The sequence below is a fragment of the Acanthopagrus latus genome, chromosome 17, assembly GCF_904848185.1.
Source record: "Acanthopagrus latus isolate v.2019 chromosome 17, fAcaLat1.1, whole genome shotgun sequence".
NCBI lineage: Eukaryota > Metazoa > Chordata > Actinopteri > Spariformes > Sparidae > Acanthopagrus > Acanthopagrus latus.
In genome coordinates this window covers 30341683-30362055 of record NC_051055.1, presented here as the reverse complement: position 1 = coordinate 30362055, position 20373 = coordinate 30341683, and the positions used below count along the sequence as shown (strand labels likewise).

The following is a 20373-nucleotide window of genomic DNA, read 5'->3' as shown; positions in this document are numbered from 1 at the left end:
TGATGATGCAGTCAGGCTGATCCACAGGAGTGAAGAGAAATCAGTTTTTTAACCTCAGACGTTATGAAATCCTCTCTGAGCTCTGCTCCTGAGGCTCCGGGTGTTTACTCCTCCAGGAGGTCTGGACCTGCAGCCTCAGCAGACCACTTTCGTTTCGTTTTGACTGGGAGAAAATCCAGCAGCAGAAATCACATATTATGCATTAAAGTAAAAATGTTGAGGGAGTTTACTGGAGTCCGTCTGCTTCTACTCCAGCAGATCTCAGATTATCTGACAGATCTATGAATGCATACACCTAAAGGAGGGGTGTCTTTTATTTGTAAAATGTGTCACTGAAGGCATGAAGAGAGATGTCAGATGGAAGAGATCGACTCACGGTCAGCAGACAGTAGGTGACAAACTGACTGCAGATCAGCTCAGAGCGACTGATGCAACAGTCTGTAAGTGTTGGACTTGAACCGCCTGCAGCAGAAATTCCACCCCGACGGGTTTTGTTGCACAGATGTCTGTCTGCAGAAACATCTGACCTGATTTCCCGGCTGGCACGTCTGACCTGCAGGCTCTGCTGCACACTTCACTGTTCACTGTTTACATGCAGCCTGTCAGTCGTGGATCTGTTACATCACACACACGGATGTTTTGAAGCCCGGAGGTTTGTTTCAGAGCTCGCACACCTCCTCCTGAGCCTCAGCCAATACCTCTGCATGTTTTCAACTCCAGCAGTTCAACATTCTGAGTAACACACTTGTTTTAGATGAGAAAATCGACATCACGCTAATGTCTAAATATCGAGGTCGAGTCCGCAGATGGTTTGTTTAGTTTAGCTTAGCATAAAACAGGAGAAAACAGCCGGCCTGACTGTAAATATATGCAGATAAACATGCGACAGACAGACTCCATGTTTCTACTCAAAGACAGAAAGAAGTTCATGTAGAACATTTGCTGAATTTACAAGAAGGTCCAAATAATGCAGAATGAGTCAGAGACAGAGTTTCACAACTTCATAAAGTTTGTTTTAGCTCAACAACTCTTAAAATCAGACAATTTGTTAAGGAGGTCTGGTGATGTTGTGGTTGCTGGTTCACTTCATGTTCTGATTTAATGCTGAATTTATAAGAAGGCACCAATGATTCAGAATCTGTCATAGAAAGAGTTTCATAATGTTTATAAAGTTTCATGCTATTCAACAACTCCTAAAATTAACTGATTTGTAAAGGGAGTCTGGTGAAATTGTGGATGACAGTTGGATTCATGTATTACATTTAATGCTGAATATACAAGAAGGCACCAATGATTTAGAATTTGTCATAGAAAGTGTTTCACAAAGTTCATTAAGCTTCTTGTCATGAAACAACTCTTAAAATAAGGGGATTTTTAAAGGGAGTCTGGTGATGTTGTGGCTACAAGTTCTAGATCAGTTGAAAAGGTGTGTTCACATCTTTGGCAGGTCGAGAGAACAGAAACACATAATTTACATCACAGCGAACCACATACAAATACAGACTGGTGTATGTGGTCACATGCTGGTCAGATCACCTCAGAAGGTGGTCTACACGATCGGGTCTTCACATCCCTCAGACCGGATACTGACACCGAGTGTTGGCAGCAAGTTACAGACAGGAAACTCAAATGTGAAACTGGAACAACGAGCATGTTTTCCAGCTTTAACTTTGTCAGAGTCAGAGTGAGTGGCGAGGAGGTCAAAGGTCGAGTGAATGCTCCAGTAACCTCACAGTGGACTGAAATGCTCCTGAGCCTCAGCTGACCTGCGGGTCAGATCGGACCGATGACTCTGCACATGAACAACCATAAACCAGCAGGTCAAACGAGGTCAGAGAGCAGCAACAAGGTGAGCTGACGGAGACAGAAAGCTGCTGCTGGGTGGAGACAAAGACAATTAACGCAGTCAGCGAGGCTCATTTTCTTCTCCAATGTTTCTTAAATCACATTGCTAGTAAAAAACAAACACATAAAACAACCTCAGAAATGTTAAAAACCACGTAGAAAAACACCAAACCAGCTGTTGTGTGTGTTTTTATGTCGGCTTCAGCCAATCAGACATCGTGGCGTCAAGATGCTGCAGGACTTGTTTTCATGTCGCGTCCTCAGCAGATGTAGAATCAACAGAACGGAGATAAAAGAAGAAGCGGGTCATAAATCTGAGTCAGGTGTCATAAATCTGAGTCAGGTGTCTCGCTGTGAGAAGAAACTCTGAACTTGGAGAGAAACACTCAAACTCAAATCTCTCAACTTCTCAGAAAGGCTCACCGAGGCTCTCTTTCTTTTTCCTGGCCTGGGAGACAATATTCACTGTATTCATCATCACCCCTACATCAGTCGTCCTCAGCAGATGGAGCAAGATGTGGTAATAAAAGAAATTACAACTGGCCATTGTTATGCTACCAGATTAGCATTAAGCTAAGAGTACATCTGTGGTAGAAAAAGTCCAGATCAGTTAAAGTAACATCGTTCTTTCTGGTTGTTTCCATCAGGGCAGTCAGAGCAGAAAAGCAACAGATCAGAAAACTGTTTTCTGAGCGGCCAACACGACTTTTAGCTTTTCTTTGTGGTTCAGTGACGCGTCAGTGCAGTTTGTCAACATGGATTCACTTCAGAAAGTTCTCCAGCCGCGACTCAGCGGCTGGAGACAGAAACAAGACGAGGACAGATTCGTCTTCTGGTGAAACTAATTCCTGATTTTTACATTTATTTGTAACAGGTAGAAAGAACCTGTCGGAAACAGATCAGGACTTTGGTCAAAATTCACAAATGACAATATAAAGACTTTTTTAATGAACAGTAAGAAATCTGGATGAGATACAAAGTTGGCACGTTTCTACAGATGAGTTTAAACTGACGTCTCAACATGAAGAAAAATGTCCTTCTTGTTTACATCTGATACGACTCAATGTGGCACATCATAGTTATTTTACATTCAGACACAGAGTCTCAGTGCATTGTGACAAAACATCTAAAAATCCTCGTGTTGATTAGAAACTGTCTGATAAAAATTTCCGTATCGGTTTATCGTGATCAATGTCCTCCGTCCAGTTCAAAGTTCATCTGTTTACGTGGCGACAAGCTGAAAATCAACAAGTTGGTCTGAATTCACAGGAGGCAGGTTTAATGAAGCATCGTGAGGCAGAGCTGAGAAGCTGAATCAGGCGCAGCGACAGTGAAATAAGAAGCAGTGAGAATGATACCAGAACATATAAACATCAGTCCATGTGGATCAGTACATACCGACCCACCCTGAATTCAGAAGCTCGTCCTGCTCATGTCACAGATCTATTTCTGTAGATTTTTTTTTTTTTTTTTTTTACTGTTTTTGCCACATAAACATCAGTTTTCTGTCTCCTTGACTTTTAAAGGTGTCTTAGAGTTTTGAACTTGCTGGACATCATTAGAAATGTTTGTGACTCATCCTGCACTCACAACTTTAAACCTGTACTCAGTGATCCGGGTCGAGCAGCAGTGTGGTGTTTTATGGAGAGAGTACCTGCTGGTGTTCCCTCTGCGGCCCCGGACAGCTTCACTCGTTGCTGCTAACAAACGTTCTGCACCTCCGCACCGGGCCGGTTACAGTACCGAGGTGATTTACGGAGCTTCCTGGTAGAGAAATACCAGCAGCTTTGTTGTAAATGCTAATTTCTAATAAACATAACGTTAGCTTCTGTTAGCTCGGTGACTACATTCTGCGCTGCTGTCTGCTGTCTGTTCTTACAGGAAACATGTAACTATGCAGAGACAAACTGCACTTGTAATTGTGTTGAACTGTAATCCTTCTGTTTGGTTGAAGCTTTAAGCAACTGTGGGAAAACAAACTGTTTAATAATCGCTGATTAAATGATCGTTGTCCTTTTTATTTCCATTGATGTTTAAACAAAGTACCTATTGGTTTTTAGCAGGTCCACATCAGGGTGACGTTACCGTGGCGACACCAGCCTCAGGATGCTGGATGAACCTGAGTTGAGCTCAGAGATGTTGAGAACCTACCTGGAGTTAGAAATCAAGTCATCCAGATCCAAATTAAAGCTTCGACCTCTTTTCTGGATTTCCTTTCTTGATCTGTAAACAAAAGCTGAGTCCAACCTGTTGTGCCTCGTCCTTGAGCTTCAGCAGGAGGGTCGATAGAAATGTGTCAGGATTAAGATTAAATAAACAGAGTTTCACTGAGTCAGTCCATCAGGACTCAGCTGCTTCTCTTTGTGCAATGACAGAGCGTCCTCACTCGTCGTCTTTGGTCCTCCCGGCAGCTACGACCTCCCCGACGGCGTCCAGATTTCATCCTGAGAGTCCGAGTCGTCCAACACTAAAGGCCCTTTCCCCGATTTCCCAGCACCTCCTCCAGCTCGAGAAGTGGCTCCGTTGATGTCGTTCAGCGGGACGTACGAGTAGTCTCGACGTTCAGGGAGGTGAACCGCCACCGAGCCGCTGCAAGCCCGCACGAGGTGAACCAGCAAGCTGACGGACAGCAGCGAGGCCAGAGTGAAGGTGATCACCAGCCAGGTACGCCTGAGGACACACAGATGAGGGGAGACTGATGACTCACAAACAAACATGGAGGACGCCATGCAAAGCAAAGAGTTCGATGTATCGTGACAACTGTTTTGTGTCTGAACCTCAAGCTGCAGTTTAATTTCATTTTCATTATCAAATAATCTGATTATCATTTTCTTAGACTGCTACAGACAACATTTTGCGTTCGCAGTCAGGTGTGGAGGAACTGGTGGAGAAGTTGCTCCTTCAGGGGTCACAATAAACAACTCAAACACAAAAGGCCTTCTGGTTTGTCCCTTCATGGCTTCTGTAGAAACACGGCAGACTCGGTGGAAGAGGAGCCGCTGCCTCTGCAGATACAAGACTCACAACGATTCTTAGTTTCAGCTGATTATAAAACAGATGAGAACATAAATATTAATATCTTAAATCAGACACTCCAGATGTTTTTCACAGTTTAGGTTCATACAATAACCCGCCTGCGTTCTTCCAAAGACGAGCGTTCAGCTGGTTCTTCGTATCCGACCGTGTGAAGCATCTGAAGCAGTCGACTGAAGCGAACGAGCGGGACACACAACGCTGCTCTACAGACTGTGGGTCAAAATGTTCAGAACAGCTGGTGTTTAAAAAAAAACAGAAACCTCCTTTTCCTCCATCTGTGACCAGAGTACCTGTTCACAAAGCGCCTTTTCCAGAAACCATAGCAACAGCTAACAATTCCTCACTTGCATATGAAAGCTAAGGAGGCAAATGAATGCGAAGGAGAGACGTGAAGCCAGAGGGACTCCATTATTCAGAGCAGGAGACAGAACTGATTATCCTCCGTTAAATATCTCACGTCACACTGTGAAATGTAGCACGGCTGTTTGTGACTTCTCATCAGCTTGCAAAAAAAGAAAAATCCCCACTTTAGATTTTCCTCAAAACCCTTTATTTCCTCCTTCATCCTTTATTTTCATGATGAATCAGAGGGTTTAACTTAAAACAGAGCAGCACAACGTGTGTTTAAGACATTAACTGACCGGCAGCAGTTTAACATTTGGGATGATTTTCACACCTCAGCTCACTTGTACACCTGGCTTTAACATGAGTGTCCACATCATCTTCAGGGAGCGCTTGTGATTGGATCTCACTTCCTGCTTTATATGTAAATACATGGATCAAGAAACAAAGAATGTCATGTTCAACATTCAAGCAGAATTTACAATAAGACAAAGACACTGTTTGGAGAAGTTTATAAATTGTCTCCTGATTCAACAACTCAAACTATTTTAAACTATCACCAGACTCCCTTAACAAATGTAGTGATTTTACCTGAATGTGAACAATGAAATTTGTGAACACACTGATCCAACTGGATTTCACCAGACTCCCTTAACAAATCAGCTAATTTTAGGAGTTGCTGAGTAGCATGAAACTTCATAAACATTGTGAAATTCAATCAATGACAAATTCTGAATCATTGGTGCTTTCTTGTAAATTCAGCATTAAATCAAAACATGAAGTGAACCAGTAACCACAACATCACCAGACTCCCTTAACAAATGTAGTGATTTAAGAGTTGTTGAGTTAAAACAAACTTTATATACATTATGAATCTGTGTCTCTGACAGATTCTGACTCATTGTGTCCTTGTTGTAAATTCAGCATTAAATGTTTCAGCTGAAGTTGTTTGTCTCCTTGTAAAAAGTGTCAGTTTGTGGCAGCATGTCTGTACCAGCCTGTCTGCTTCTGTGTCTAAAGTGCTAAAGTCTTACCTGCCAACATTGATCAGCTGTTTGAACACACTGTTTACACTGATTTCACCATTTACACTCCATTTATGAAAGAAGAAACATGTTATTGATCTAAACATGTCACATGTTACAAAGACACTAAACAGGAACAATATAGGCGACTTCTTTGTCCCCGTGGAGAAAGTCCCCAGACTCCCTTAACAAATGTGTCAGTTTAGTGAGTTGTTGAGCTGGAGACACTTTATAAACTCTGTGAAACTCTGTCTCTGACTCATTCTGCATTATTTGGACCTTCTTGTTCATTCAGTCAATATTCTACATGAACTTCTTTCAGTCTTTGAGTAGAAACATGGAGTCTGTTTGTCTCAGTGATGGACGGGCTGATTTGCATTTATCATTGGACATGCAAATAAATGCCAAACCGATTTCAGTCTCAGGGCTGAACACTTGTGATTGGATCACCTTGGATGGATGATAACACCAGGTCTAAACGGGCTCTTTGTCTTGAAAAACTGGTGTTTATACAAAAATACTAAAAGACAGAAAAAACAAATCTTTCTACGGTTTCCTCTAAGTTCTTTTTTCCCCATCTCGCTCTGCAGAACACGATCAGGAATGTGTGTCTAACGTGTTGAAGTCGTATTTTGAGCTAAAACATCTCAAAATGACAAAATTGTGACCTTAAAGGAGGGACAGCAGAGGTGAGCAGGTCAGAGGTGAAGGGCTCTTGGACACTTACTCTGTCAGATAAGGCTGCTCTCTGTGAGCTTCTTCATCTCGTCTCCAAAGTGCAAACATCTGTTTAGCTAAACAATGTCCTGCTGTGGAGAGAAGAGGAAGCAGAGGAAGAGCTGGGTAAGTAACACAAGACATCAACACAACTGTTACTGAGAGTTAAAACATCTGAAAAGAGACACCGTTAACGCCATGAAACAGAACACAGAAAGAGATGCTTTTACATCTCGAGCTGAAGCTACAAGCTGTCAGACCTCCAACACCTCTGAGCTACAGAGGGCTGTGAGGAGGCTAGCTGGTTAGCATGCTAACTTCAGTAGACGTCTCTGACAGAACGTCAACACGGTTGTTTCTTCACGCTCACACACAAAATGTTTCGAATGTTTTAAACTAAAATTCTGAACATGTTTGACAAACTGCTCCTTTCAACAACAGAGCTGGAGGCGATTAACCTGGCTGACATGGTAATTAGCGAGCTTTTGAAGTGCAGGCAGGTGTACGCATTCTGTCAGATGTTTTCTAGAATCTGAAAGCTGCAGCATGTAAACAGAAGCCGGCTGTCGTAATCAACTCCACTGTGTCTCTGTCTGATACTGAACAGAGAGAAACGATCAGTTCAAGACTCGCACAGAAACATTTCCAGTCCTCCCAGTCGAGTCGTTACAGTGCGGCTCTGTTTGGACAGACAGCAACAAAGACTGAAGTGTTTTTACTTCTCCTCAATGCCAACAGTCAAACATTTACTGAAGGACACACACACACACATACACACACACACACACACACACACACACACACACACACTGTAACCTCTCTGTTTATAATTGGGCTGAGAATGAGGAAGAGGAAGCAGTTGAGATGCTGCAGGTAGATAATCGAGTCGTTCAGCTGACACACCTGCAGCTGAACAATCGGATTCAGGTGTAAATGTGTGTAGGTGAGTGTGAGTGTGAGAGTGAATGTGCATGTGTGTGTGAGAGTGTGAGCGTGTGTGTGTGTGTGTGTGTGTGTGAGAGTGTGAGTGCGCGTGTGTGTGTGTACCTCTGTGTAACGTGTTGTTGGCCTCTCCTCGCAGCGTGGCGTTACAGCTTCCTGTCTGCGGGTCACATGGACACAGGTCGTCACAGCGACACTCCTGAGCGCAGGACGGGCCGAAGAACCCTACAGGACACACTGACACGCACACACACACACAAATATGACAGAAAGTGAACAAACTGAACTTTTATGATTTAATAAAACCAGAATCTCCACAACTCAGCGGATGCAGGCGTGGAGGAGGCTGGTGGTTTCCACTTTAACGATGTGGCTCTACCTTGTTCGCATGTGTTGCCGTGGAAACCAGAGGGGCACGTGCATCGTCCGTGGACGGGGTCGCAGGAACCGCCGTTGACACAGCTGCAGGTCTGATTACAGCCGTCACCATAGAAACCAGGAGTGCACACTTTAAACAAGGGAAGAAAACAGTGTTACGATGAGAGTGATGCTTTGTGTCTGATGCTAAATGTAAAGATACAAAGTCCTCCTCTCCTCCTCCTGATGATATAAAGTCCTCCTCTCCTCCTCCTGATGATATAAAGTCCTCCTCTCCTCCTCCTGATGATATAAAGTCCTCCTCTCCTCCTCCTGATGATATAAAGTCCTCCTCTCCTCCCCCTGATGATATAAAGTCCTCCTCTCCTCCCCCTGATGATATAAAGTCCTCCTCTCCTCCCCCTGATGATATAAAGTCCTCCTCTCCTGAGATCACAGACTGAACTCATAATGCTCTGAGCTGAGCAGCTACAGTGAAGATTTCCGCCTCACAAAGAGTGTAAATAACTTGGACTTCAGCAGACGAGCTGTATGGAGACATTTCATGTTTTCTTCAGTTGTCTCCAGAGAAGCTCAAGAAATGTTCTGTTGACTCCAAAACTTCACCTGAAGATGTTTCTGTCTTTAACCCTCAAAATGATGATGAAATGATTCTAAGTATGCGACCTTTCAACCTCTAGGAATTATGATTACAACTGTTGAAAACAGTCTGCAAAACAAATTTCTCAAACAAACAGAATGAAAAGAGTGTTGGCACCTGATGGTTAAAGTAGAAATGGGAGACAAAGTACGTGTGAGGTGCGTTTGTGTTCTTTTAGCTTTGTGAAGACTGATGTGAGGACATTTTGGACAAAGATTAAAGGGTAAACCTAATATTTAGTGAGCGTGTTAGCTCGGTCGCCAAAGGGACAATGAGTTCACAGGTTTATTGACGAAACTGTTACACATTTCTGTTCCCTTTGAGTTAAAAACTGCTCCGGTCAGAATTCATCAAAGCTGAGCTCACCGTGAAGATGATCTGCAATCAGCTGATCAGAGAATCATGCTGGTGTGACGTGTGTGTGTGTGTGTGTGTGTGTGTGTGTGTGTGTGTGTGTGTGTCCTGATCACCTTGGCTGCAGTTCTTTCCTCTCCATCCAGCATCACAGACGCATCCACCTGCATCACAGAGGAGACACATAACAACACATGAGGCAGTGCAGATACACAACGAGACCACAGAGGTGTATAAATACTTGTGTTCTGGTTCTCCACCACCTGTTGTAGCTGAGCTCCACCTCCACACTCACCGGCAGTGCAGACACCGTGAGGACCGCAGGCTGGCGGCTGACACACCAGAGCGTCGCAGGCGGCGCCCTGCCAGCCGTCCTGACACCGACAGCGTCCGTCCACACAGTCTCCGTGTCCGCTGCAGTTTGCCGGCTGGCAGCGCCGCGGGTGAACGCACAGGATGGTGGAGACATGGCGGCCGCAGCGCCACCTGCTGTCAGATTTACTGTCAGCGGAGGAATGGTGGAGATAATGAAAAGACAGAAACAAAGAAGTGTTGTAGTGAGCAGAGACAGATCCAGAGCTCGAAGACTTAAAACATCAACAATACTGATCACTAAAAGCACATCTGTCAGTGTGGCATTTCATGGTGAAGAAGAAGGAGAAGAAGACGAAGGCCTTTAAGTGCACAGGAAGAAAAGACACAAATTTAAATTCAGTTATTATCATAAATAATGTCTTCTCAAATAAATAATGAATATTGTGGTTTTATTTTAAAGTTTCATGTTTCAGTGGTTTTGAGAGTTTCTGCTTCAGAAATGTTTTGTGAACTACGAAACTTCTCCAGACTTTCCATCAGCATGGAGGAAGGAGGTGATGACAGGAAACTTTTGTTTAATTGGCTCACCAGTGATCAGAGGGGTAGCTGGCTAATGAGCCATCCATCACATAGGTAGAAGACCCGCCTCCATCCAGATTTATGGCGTTGATGACTCCGTTCTTCTTCAGAAACTCGGCCACCTCCCAGAGACTCATACTGCTCAGACACACAATAACAATAAGTTGAGTTCAGAGTGAAACAGGAAAAACAGTTTTATTCTTGTTACTCATTCTTGCAGTGAAGTGTTAGAGATGAAACGTAATATATCATGAATAGAAGATATCTAAAACATAAAGCTAACGTTACTTATGTCAGAGGGAGGCAGAGGTCGTCTGCAAGTGATTTAAGAAACATCTCAGGGCACAGATGTTATGAACCTGCTGTGAAACAAGGACTGGACGAGATTTCTGCCTCACAACAATCACTAATCACGTCTGCAGCCATAAATATTAAGTGTTAGAGCAGCGCAGCTAATCAGAGAGCTGAGGAGGCTCTGTCGACTGCCGTCCAGCTCTGAGAGGTGTGTGAGCAGCAGAGTCAATAAATGTCTAATGTTAAATCTGCCACGTGAAAACAATATCATCGCAGATAACAATATAATGTGTAAGGCACCAATGGACCAATGTGTTGTTTCTGTAATGAATTAAAACAAAATACAGCTTTTATTTCTAGGCTGTTGGAAGGACTTCCTGAATAAAAGGGGAATTCAAATGATGAAAAAGTATCCATGTGTAGATATACTGTAGTGTAATATTGATCACTGAGATGCATCAACAATTGCTGACCGCTGAATCTTAATCGAATCATGAGGCCAGTTCAGATTCACGCTTCTAATCGTTTACTGTAAAAACATGAATGTTATGAATATGTGAATATGATACACATTACGTGCTAAAAGTTAGCTTGTTATAAATCAGATCAAAATGAAGTGAGGTGTGCTCTGGGTGCAGAACAAGATCAACATGCCAACGACTGCGTCAGTGTGATTATCGTGTACACGAGGAGTTCAGACTGAGGTGATCCAGGAGGGTCGGTGTGCGTTTGGTCTGAGCTGACTTTGACACGGTCTACTGAGCGGATGGTGGCCTGATATCGAGCGGAGATTCAGAGAACCACCAAACATGTTCAGACACGTCAGCTTTGTTGTCAGATCATTAACGCCAACACATCAATCTCTGCAGGTCTGCAGGGTTGCTGGACTGAGGGTGGAGGGGAAGTCAGATCAATACGATCGACTGGCAGAGAGACCTGAGGGGGTCGGGGTCACATCATCCTGTTAATCAGCTCCTCTCACAAACACTTCAGGAGATTAAAATGCATTCTGCTTTCCTGTTCATGTTCTCCATCCCTCCTGGCAACTTCCGCCATCTTATCTCAGTATTTCACGTAGACATAATTTTCTTTTTGTACCACCAGCGAGACGGAAGCCTTCATCTACTGATGGACCTGAGGCCAGCTAACGAGGGTAACTATCACTAGCTGTGGAGGAACGCCATTAATGTATTCGTCCCATGTTGTGACAAGCATTAGCTCATCCATGAGAAAGAAAGACGTTCCTACATGAAACTGCTCCCAAGAAGCTCTGTGGATTATCTTGTTGTTTTGGGATGAGCTGTCACTGTAAACGAGGAAACACAGCTCAGTCTTTTCGACCGTTGTCATGCAGTTTTCTGTTAAATTGCTCGATTGTATCCTTGCAACAACAGGCAGCACAAATCCAACCCTGCATATTTTACTCCTACTTGGGGCACTTTTGTATTGACTGAAAGGCCAGTGAGTCACTTTGTGTTAATGGAATAAATTATCATATTTTTTCTCTCATTCACATCTGTGTCTGCTCCTCGTTTCCTCCCAGGAGGGACATCAACTGTTTCATCCACTCATTCTGTGTGTACATAAACAAATAAATAAAAAATATAAAATACTTTAATTTCTTTCATCTAGCTGAGTGGATACTTAGCTGCCTCAGGTAAAAGCATCAGGTAAAACCATCCTTACCCTCTTTGTTCAGTTTGTCCATCGATCTGAAACAGGATCAGTTTGCCCTCAGCGTCGTGGCCCACCGCCGTCCGGGCCGACACCACGTCTATGAAAGTGTGGAAGTTCCCTGTGAGAGTACAAGAAAAAGGTTTGTGTGTAAAAAAAAAAAAAAAGAAGGTGGACTCTCCCTCTTACAGGTGTCCAGAGACACAGAAAATGAAGGTAAACATTGAAACAGTGTTGATCGTAGGGACGCAGCATTAATAGATTTTGATTAGAGTTAAACCGATATGCAGTTTTAGGATATCAAGTAGCAAAACATTAATAAAGAGATCAATATATCGGCCAATATACACACATTTTTTTTTGTTGCAGTGATCCCTTAAATGTGCTTATCAAACACTGTGACATGGCCGGGCTCTTATTTAGTCTGAGAAACAATCCCAGTTTTCATTTCGTTCATGTATTTCACAACTCTGGATGTATTAAATAACACGAGCGTGTTTTAATACAACAAACAGTCACGTCAAAGAGCAACTTCAGCAGAAAAGGAAAGGCAGAATTTAGAACACCTCCTGTGCAGGTGTTTTGGCGTGGATCGTGCTCAGTGAACCTTACATGTCATTGTGATGAGCACTGATATATAGACAGTGCAGTCTGACAGCTGTGCAGCCAATTCTCTTTGTTGGTTTAATGTTTGTTAATGTACAACAGAAAAAAAATGTACCACATCATCCGTTTTCTTGAGATGTACGAACACCACTCAGTGTAGCTGAGACTTCACAGTAAAAACACTGCGAGGTTGATAGTAAAATTAGTTTATCTACAGGGTTTGGTTGTTCCAAATATGCGACACCATGCCAACAGTAGATGTGCACAGAGATCTTCTACCCCGATAATGAATTCATAGAAAGCCGAGGTCAAGTTTCAGCATTATGTAAACGATGACAGATGAGTTCTGGGAAACTCATCCTTGTTTGTTTAACGTGTGTGTGTTTCTATCCCTGATCTGCGTGTAACAATAAAGCCGTGCAACATTCGGAGAGTCGCTGCGTACTTTGGTTGGTGACACAGTTTCATGACACTGTTAATCAAACATGGCAGCGTTGTGTTTTGGTGGCGCCACGGAGTCACGTCAGGTCCCAGACGAGCTCCTGCGTTATGCAAACGGCGTGGCAGCGCTCTGATAGAGATGAATAATTACTGGTGAAGTGAAGCTGATCCAGTCTGGGCTGGGGTCAGGCGAACTGATCCTGGACCAGCAGACGGGACTCTATCGATGAGATATTGTCACTCAGACTGTTAAAGTGGAATTCAGAGAAAACCTTGTTCCAGAAAACAGGGTTATGATAGATTTTTGTTATAATGGCAATTTACTTACAACAGATTAACTTGATTTTAACCTCCGGTTTAATTTACCGGTTAATTTTCTCCTCCTCCATCTCCTGTTATCTCTGACTGCCAGATTAACTCCACACCAACAGGAAGCGGTTTATTGTTTGCTCTGTGAAAGTGAATATTACTGCGTGTACCTGTCTCCTGTGTCTTGTCACATTCGGCCATCAGACTCTGGTTGATGTAAACTTCGCCGTTCCTCAGCAGCCACACCACCCCGCTGACCAGCTGGACGAACGGGTTGGACTGGTCCAAAACATCATCCTGTGACAGATACCTGGAAAGAGACAACATCTCAATTTCTGAATGCTTTTCATAATTTTACAATAGTAGTGCAACTAGTGATTATTTTCTTGCTGAACTGATTAGTTGGCTGGTCTTTAAAGTCAGAAAATGGTGGAAAATGATGATCAGTGTTTGCAGTTGCTCAATATCTCGTTCTCTAAATGTTTTGTTTTTGTCCACAACCTAAAGATATTCAGTTTACTGTCGTAGAGGAGGAAAAAAACCCCAGAAAATATTCACATTGAAGAAGCTGGAACCAGAGAATATTTGCCAGCATTATGCTTCAGGTTGTCTCTGTTTCAATTCTAAATTGATAATCAATCACAGCTGACTTTTCATTGATCATTGAAGTCGAGGGCAGTTATCAGCTTAAGATCAGAATCAAAAATACTTCAATGATCCCCGGGGGGGAAACTGGTATTCATTAAAGAGAGTTTAATATATACAGAAGACATTAAGAAGTATGGAATAAATAAAAATATAAATAAAAATATCGATATCAGCCAATGTGTAAACTTTTTAGAGAACACGGTGTAGTGAAAGATGCACAGGGTGATTTTTAATTATTACATTTACATTAAGTTTACTGTTTCAGATCACTGATGTCGTTTCAGACACTATAGTTTATTGTTGAACTGTAAAATATTCTGCCTCTAATACATGTTTTTGTCAGAACTGTTTGATAACCACACTTGAGGGATCAATGCCAAAGATTAAAGAAATGTGTATATCAGCCGATATGTTGATATGAGACGTTTTTACTCCCTTATAACAACATGTGTCCACAAATCTGTGTATAGGTCAGGCTCTAAACTATATACAGAATATGTATTTACATGTAGAGACTCAATTGCTGCCAGAAATAGAGATGTGAGAAGATACGTGCCATGTACGACGCTGTAACTATAAATAAATCTACACAAATGACACAAGAACATTGCAGCTGATACGGCATCGAAACACTGAAGGAAAACTGGTGAGTTGAAATATCAGCCAGTATTAATAAATGTTCCATAAATCACACTGCAGCTCTGTGACTCTGACCAAGTCGTTCAAACTGATGTGTTATCAGCTGGCGTGATACCAAAGCACTTGTTGTGTTACTGCAGAAACACAACAACTCTGTGACCCTCCGGTTATTTATACTCCGACTGTGTTACCTCAGCCCAGGGTGAGGAACCACCTCACCTGATGTTACCTCACCTTAAATAACATCCAGCCGAAAGGACTGTTTACCTTTCTAAACACAGCTTCAGCATCAGGCTGGTCAGATAGTGACACTGGCTGATGAACTGGAGCTGATGGCAGTTTGTGCATTTCATCATGTTTTGTCTGTGTGATGGTTGGTAGTTAGAATCCTGCCCTGTCTGTCCTGCACTTTGAGCTCAGCAAGCAAACCTACTAGCCAAGTTCGTTGTAACTCAACTCAACAAAGTGACGGAATCTACAACAAATCTCTCCGACCATCGAGTTAATCGACTTTCCTCATCTGACATCTCGATCTCTGCAGAACAGCTTCACACGTTCAGGTTTTTATCTCGGCATTGTTTACTTGAACTGACACTGAACTTCAGTCAGCCGGCTTGTTGTTCTTCAGGTGAAGCGACTGACATTAGTGATGTCTCTGCTCTGTTGCTGTGTCCCGGTGAGTCGGGTCAGAGAGCCGGCAGGAACAGTTTTTAGGCCCTAACGCCCTCGATGCAGCGCAGCTTTTAACCACATTAATATTAATCACGAACTCTTCTGGTCCATCAAATGCAGTTGTGGGAGCAACTAATCACATTTTTGTCTTATCTGAGTACAGATGTTATTATCAATAATAGTTCTCTCAGGACTTTCTGCCTCAACAAAAATCTGATTTCTAACAGATTAATTTCCACATTCAAACACACGCAGCTCATCTGTGCCACCAGTGAATGGGTCACTTCTACCAGGTGGATGAAGAAATGTTTTCTATTTTAAATTTGACAGGTTTGTTTTGAACCCGACTGACCAGGCAGCACAATGACTGGTTGTGTCGAGCTTGTGGTTTCAGCTTTCTATGAATATTTGACCCAAACACCCACTGACTGTTGCATCATGGAGGAATTCCACAGATGACTGACCTCAGGTATCAAACAAACAAGTCAAATTGACTTTTCCATGGTTTGTAGATAAACTGAGTTTGTTTATGTGGTGGGTGAGAGCTGACCTTACAGTGGCAATATAAGTTAACACATCCAACCCTGGAGAGAGACGCAGAGTGTCGTTAGAATGATCCGCCAGCAGCCCGTTTTTGAATGTTTGGTTAACTTTTAATGAGCAGAACAAAAAGAAGAAGATGGTGTTCTTTGTGTCACTCTGAAAGCAGGTTGGATTGGATGTACTGGTGCAACATAGAGTCATGTTGACTTAAACACATCATCTGTGGCCTGTAGTTCAATTAACTGAACGAGAGGTTTCTGGCTGATGCCAACAGGAAGTCACCAAATTGCAAATGTGGTTTATTTGAGATAACACCTGAGAGGAGGACAGCAGCATGGTTGGGCGTGAGGAGACATTTCAGAAAGAGGTCGGCTGCAGACTGCAGAGAGAAAGGACTGAAACTAGTTTGTGATATGTAAAATGTAGTTTCTAACATGTTGCCACACTGATGATAGCTCTGTGACTTGTCAAAATAAAAGCCTGAAAATACTGTTATCTACAAAAGGGGTCTGGGCAGTAAAGTTTGGGAACTTCTGTCTTACCCGAACACCAGCGTGCCGTCCCTCCGGATTCCAAACTGGGCATTCTGCACACCGTTGCTGTCCTGCACCTTTCTGCCGTCGCTCACCACGTTGCCCAGACACTGGCCGGTTTTTGTGTTGAAGAAGCCGGCGTTCTGGGCGTACAGACACCCGGCAGCCTGGGCCGTATCCTCCACAGTAGCTCTCTGATTCATCCCGCAGCCACCCGGCCCACCCGGCTCCAACACCGACACCGTCCTCAGCGGGTCGTGGACCACCGTCATGTGACCTGGGAACAAAGACGAAATAGATTCTGCTTCTTCAGACAGACCAGATTTAAAACATTAAGCAGCATCCTCTCACCCCCATAAATAAAAACATAATCTGTTTTATTCAGTGCTGTTAAACAGGCAGTATGTTCATGTTTTTAAGTTTAATAGAACTCCTACTTTCATCCTAGACGATGCCCTACAGCAGCTGACGAGTGACGCTTTGTAAACAATGTTTTAGGTCAGTTAGTAAGAATGGATCAGAGGTCAGGGAGTAAATAAATAAAGAGAGGATCAATAAATTGGAGGTTGATCAAACACAAATCACATCCAGGTTTAACTGTGACTCGCTGACTAACCGTAAACCCATCTGGAGCTTCCCGGCACGTCTGATACAAACACCGTAGACTCGGCCACCGGCAGCCCGCTGTGGTTACTGGAGGGCCAGCTCTCATGGGTGGTGTTGCCATGAATGACGGACTGACAGTCCCTGACATGGCGATGAGAGTGGGAGGGGCCGTGGCCGTGGGTGTACGGCAAGAGGAGGTCATCGTCCATAGAGACTCTAGATGGTGAGAGAGATGGGTTAACAGAACGTAAAGAGAAACAGGAAAAATTAAAATAACAAAATAATGAGCCCAGCTTATGATGCCCACAAGACCCCAAGAGACCTCTGCGAGCAAGAAACACATTCCCACAACCCTAAAAGAGCTAAAGATAACTTCACTGAAATCCTCTGGGGGACGCTGTGGGAGTGGAAATATGTTTTCAGTGCTGATAAATAAATCCTGTGTTGTTTCAGGCTTCATGTTGACTGCAGATTTCATCACACAGCCTCCGTTGGTCAAATCTGGTTTCATCACATGAAGGAATGTGTTTTCGTTGTGGTTTCTCTCAGGACTAGTGTGTAAAAACAATCCATATCTCTCCTCATTACTGTAATGTTTAACTTTTACAGCATATCTCTCTTTTTGTTACGCTACAGTAACAGTGAGAGTAAGAGTGGGTCCATTTTTAAAATGTCAGAACAATGATGATTAGGAAATACTGAAAATGAGTGTTGTGTATTTAACAAGAAGCTTTTCTGCAACCTATGAACTGTTCAGATCTTTCAAAAGTCAAACTTAATGACTTTGAGACGACACATTTAGATGTTAAAAGTGGATGAATACTTTAATGGAGAGTAATTTTTTTTCATGTTAACTTGTTCTGGCTTGAGGTTTTGCAGAGAAAATCTGTTGTCGAATCAACCAAACATATTTGCATATCACTTATCGGAAAAACCACAGTGTTTGGATCTGGTTTGAAGGAACAGTTCACCCAAATCTAGTCTATTGTTGGAGCTTCACAGCAAAACAGCATTGCAGCATTCTCCTATAAACAACTCAAGTAGGTGGGGACTTGTTTTAAAACGGAACAAACAACAACAAAAACATTTAATGGCTACATAAAGGTAGTTTGTTGTAAACATTCTTTTAAAGAAGATGTTATTTACACCCTCAACATGCAGTCAAACCTTTTAGCTCAACAGCTGCAGTGATGATTTCAGCTGTAAACATCTTTTTAAATCAGTTTGGGATCTCAGGGCTTCCAGAGACTTGGATTACAGCAGATGAGCTTTATGGAGCCATTTTAGTTTTTTTGGGGGGGTTACTTCTTTTTAAGTCTCCAGCTACTTCTGTTATTTATGCTGTTTTGCCGTGAAGCTCCAGGAATAGAAAAGATGATCAGTGAATGTTTTGGCACTGATCTGGTGACTCAATGTCAGACAGAAGCTTGTTTTTAACAGTCTCAACAGAATCTGCATTCCTAGAACTGATTGACTTGAGCTGCAATCAATTAACCATTCACAAACCAGAAAACACACAAACAAGGTCAGACTGAGGTCTTTACAGGGGGAGGAGTCACCTGTCATGCAGGTGCAGTGTCAGGGCCACACATGATGACACGGCTGCCCACAGGTCAGGAGCCATCTGATGTAGATGTGCTGCTCTGTTTTCTTTGCTTTGGATTTTATTGTGCACATTCTCTCATGTCCTGTAGTTTGATTACTCTATTGACGTTTCATACACAAGCATGTATGGTGTGATGCACATATTAAAAGAGCAGGGTGGGGTTTTATTTATCAAGGAAATTGTTAAGCTGAGGTGGTAAACAGCTCAGTAAGTATTAGTAAATGAAGCTCTTAATAAGAAACTCTTAATATTTAGCAGTGTCTCTACTGAAGAGCTTAATCTAAATGTTTGTATTTGTTACTGTTTTTTATTATGTAAGGAGTGTTTTTGAAGCAGACTGAATGTGTCGTCCAGCGGCGCCATCTTGCGTCCATGACGCCATCTTGTGGCCAAAGATTCGAGCTGCAGCAGCCTTTTTCCACACAAAATGTCAGTTCCTCGGTAAGTGAAACCAAAACGTGATGACAGGATTCATCTTGTAACTCAAAGTTTGGTTTGAAACATTTGTTAGCTTCCGTTAAACACAATTAAAACAAGGCAGTGCTAAAGTGTAGGCGACAGAAAGCTATCAATGGTAAAGATGAAGCTAAATAAACTAGCAACAGTTGTTATATTTTACGTTATTTGTATTTTAAGTTGCTTTTACGTGATGTCAGATAAAAGGAGTTAAGGCCCAGATGTGTTTGAGGTCAGTCGGTCACATTTGTGAACTTCGTCCTCTGATAAGATGAAATCTTAGCAGCTGCTGTTGCTCAACAGCTGGCAACTTTCAGTGTGTTAGCGCGAATATGTTTACACAACGCAGAAGGGCGCCGGGTCATTAGGTTAATCACATTTTATTATTATGTCCTTTATATCCAGGTAGTTTAACTCTAATACGGCTTTACTACAAGGAAGTGAAACAAGTCTGGACAAACTCCCCTGAAGTCTTCAGGCTCGGCTAACAGCTAGCAGGCTAACATTAGCAGCTAGCCGAAACAGGAACCGACAGTCTTACCGGGTGTTTTTGGCCTCGGACAGCCGGACGTAGAGGCACAGCAGCAGCCAAAAAAACGGACATTTCACCGACACTGCTGCCATATGAGGTGGAAAACTAGCCTGTGAAACTCCGCTCTGCTGCTGCTGGTTCCCACATCATCCAGCTAGCACACGGCAGCAATGTAAACAAAGGCTAACACCCAACTTCCGGTTCCGCTGCAAAATAAAAGCCGTGTTAGCGAACAGTCAGAATCAGCAATTTTGTCAACTTTGGAGTTCAAATTGACAAAAATGAGTTACATCAAACATAAAGTTATCATTTTGATTTATCTTATTTGATGCAAGCAGTAAACATTCGTATATTTTTCTAGTGTTGACATGAGGAGCCTTATTTTGTCACTTTATACAAGTTAATTTTCGTCTTTCCATCAGCTGTCAGAAATATAGGTCTGCTTTCCTGATGTGTAGAAAAACATTTATGTGCAATCCACTTTAACGTTTAGACTCACTGCATATATAATATGTTGCGCAGGGTGTTTTATATGCAGGGCTGTGCAAAGACCCTCAGTCGAAAAAAGACATTAAATTAATTGACAACTCGATTAATAACAGATTTTTTTGTTCATGCCATTTTTCAAACAAAAATGTCAG

General features: G+C 42.7%; 1 protein-coding gene across 1 annotated transcript; it reads right to left on the bottom strand.

The window, feature by feature from the left end:
• Window positions 1-2675: 2675 nt before the first annotated feature.
• Window positions 2676-19935, bottom strand: LOC119006021 (N-acetylglucosamine-1-phosphodiester alpha-N-acetylglucosaminidase-like). The gene is made up of 12 exons (XM_037074323.1): window positions 19742-19935; window positions 17149-17354; window positions 16542-16809; window positions 13668-13807; window positions 12154-12262; window positions 10183-10311; window positions 9575-9780; window positions 9396-9443; window positions 8287-8415; window positions 8013-8144; window positions 6976-7057; window positions 2676-4515 (listed from the first exon to the last, which is right to left on the bottom strand). Exons 1-12 carry the CDS (start codon window positions 19822-19824, stop codon window positions 4257-4259), a joined length of 1791 nt encoding a protein of 596 aa, XP_036930218.1. The 5' UTR covers window positions 19825-19935; the 3' UTR covers window positions 2676-4256.
• Between the last annotated feature and the right edge of the window lie 438 nt (window positions 19936-20373).

What these genes read in the sequence shown, in the direction of transcription:
- LOC119006021 (XM_037074323.1), bottom strand. Translation starts at nt 19,824, where the DNA reads ATGGCAGCAGTGTCGGTGAAATGTCCGTTTTTTTGGCTGCTGCTGTGC. An exon ending in TCCGAGGCCAAAAACACCCG is followed by an intron (nt 17,355 to 19,741) that starts GTAAGACTGTCG and finishes CTCACCATCTAG; the next exon opens with AGTCTCTATGGACGATGACC. An exon ending in AAGCTCCAGATGGGTTTACG is followed by an intron (nt 16,810 to 17,148) that starts GTTAGTCAGCGA and finishes CTTTGTTCCCAG; the next exon opens with GTCACATGACGGTGGTCCAC.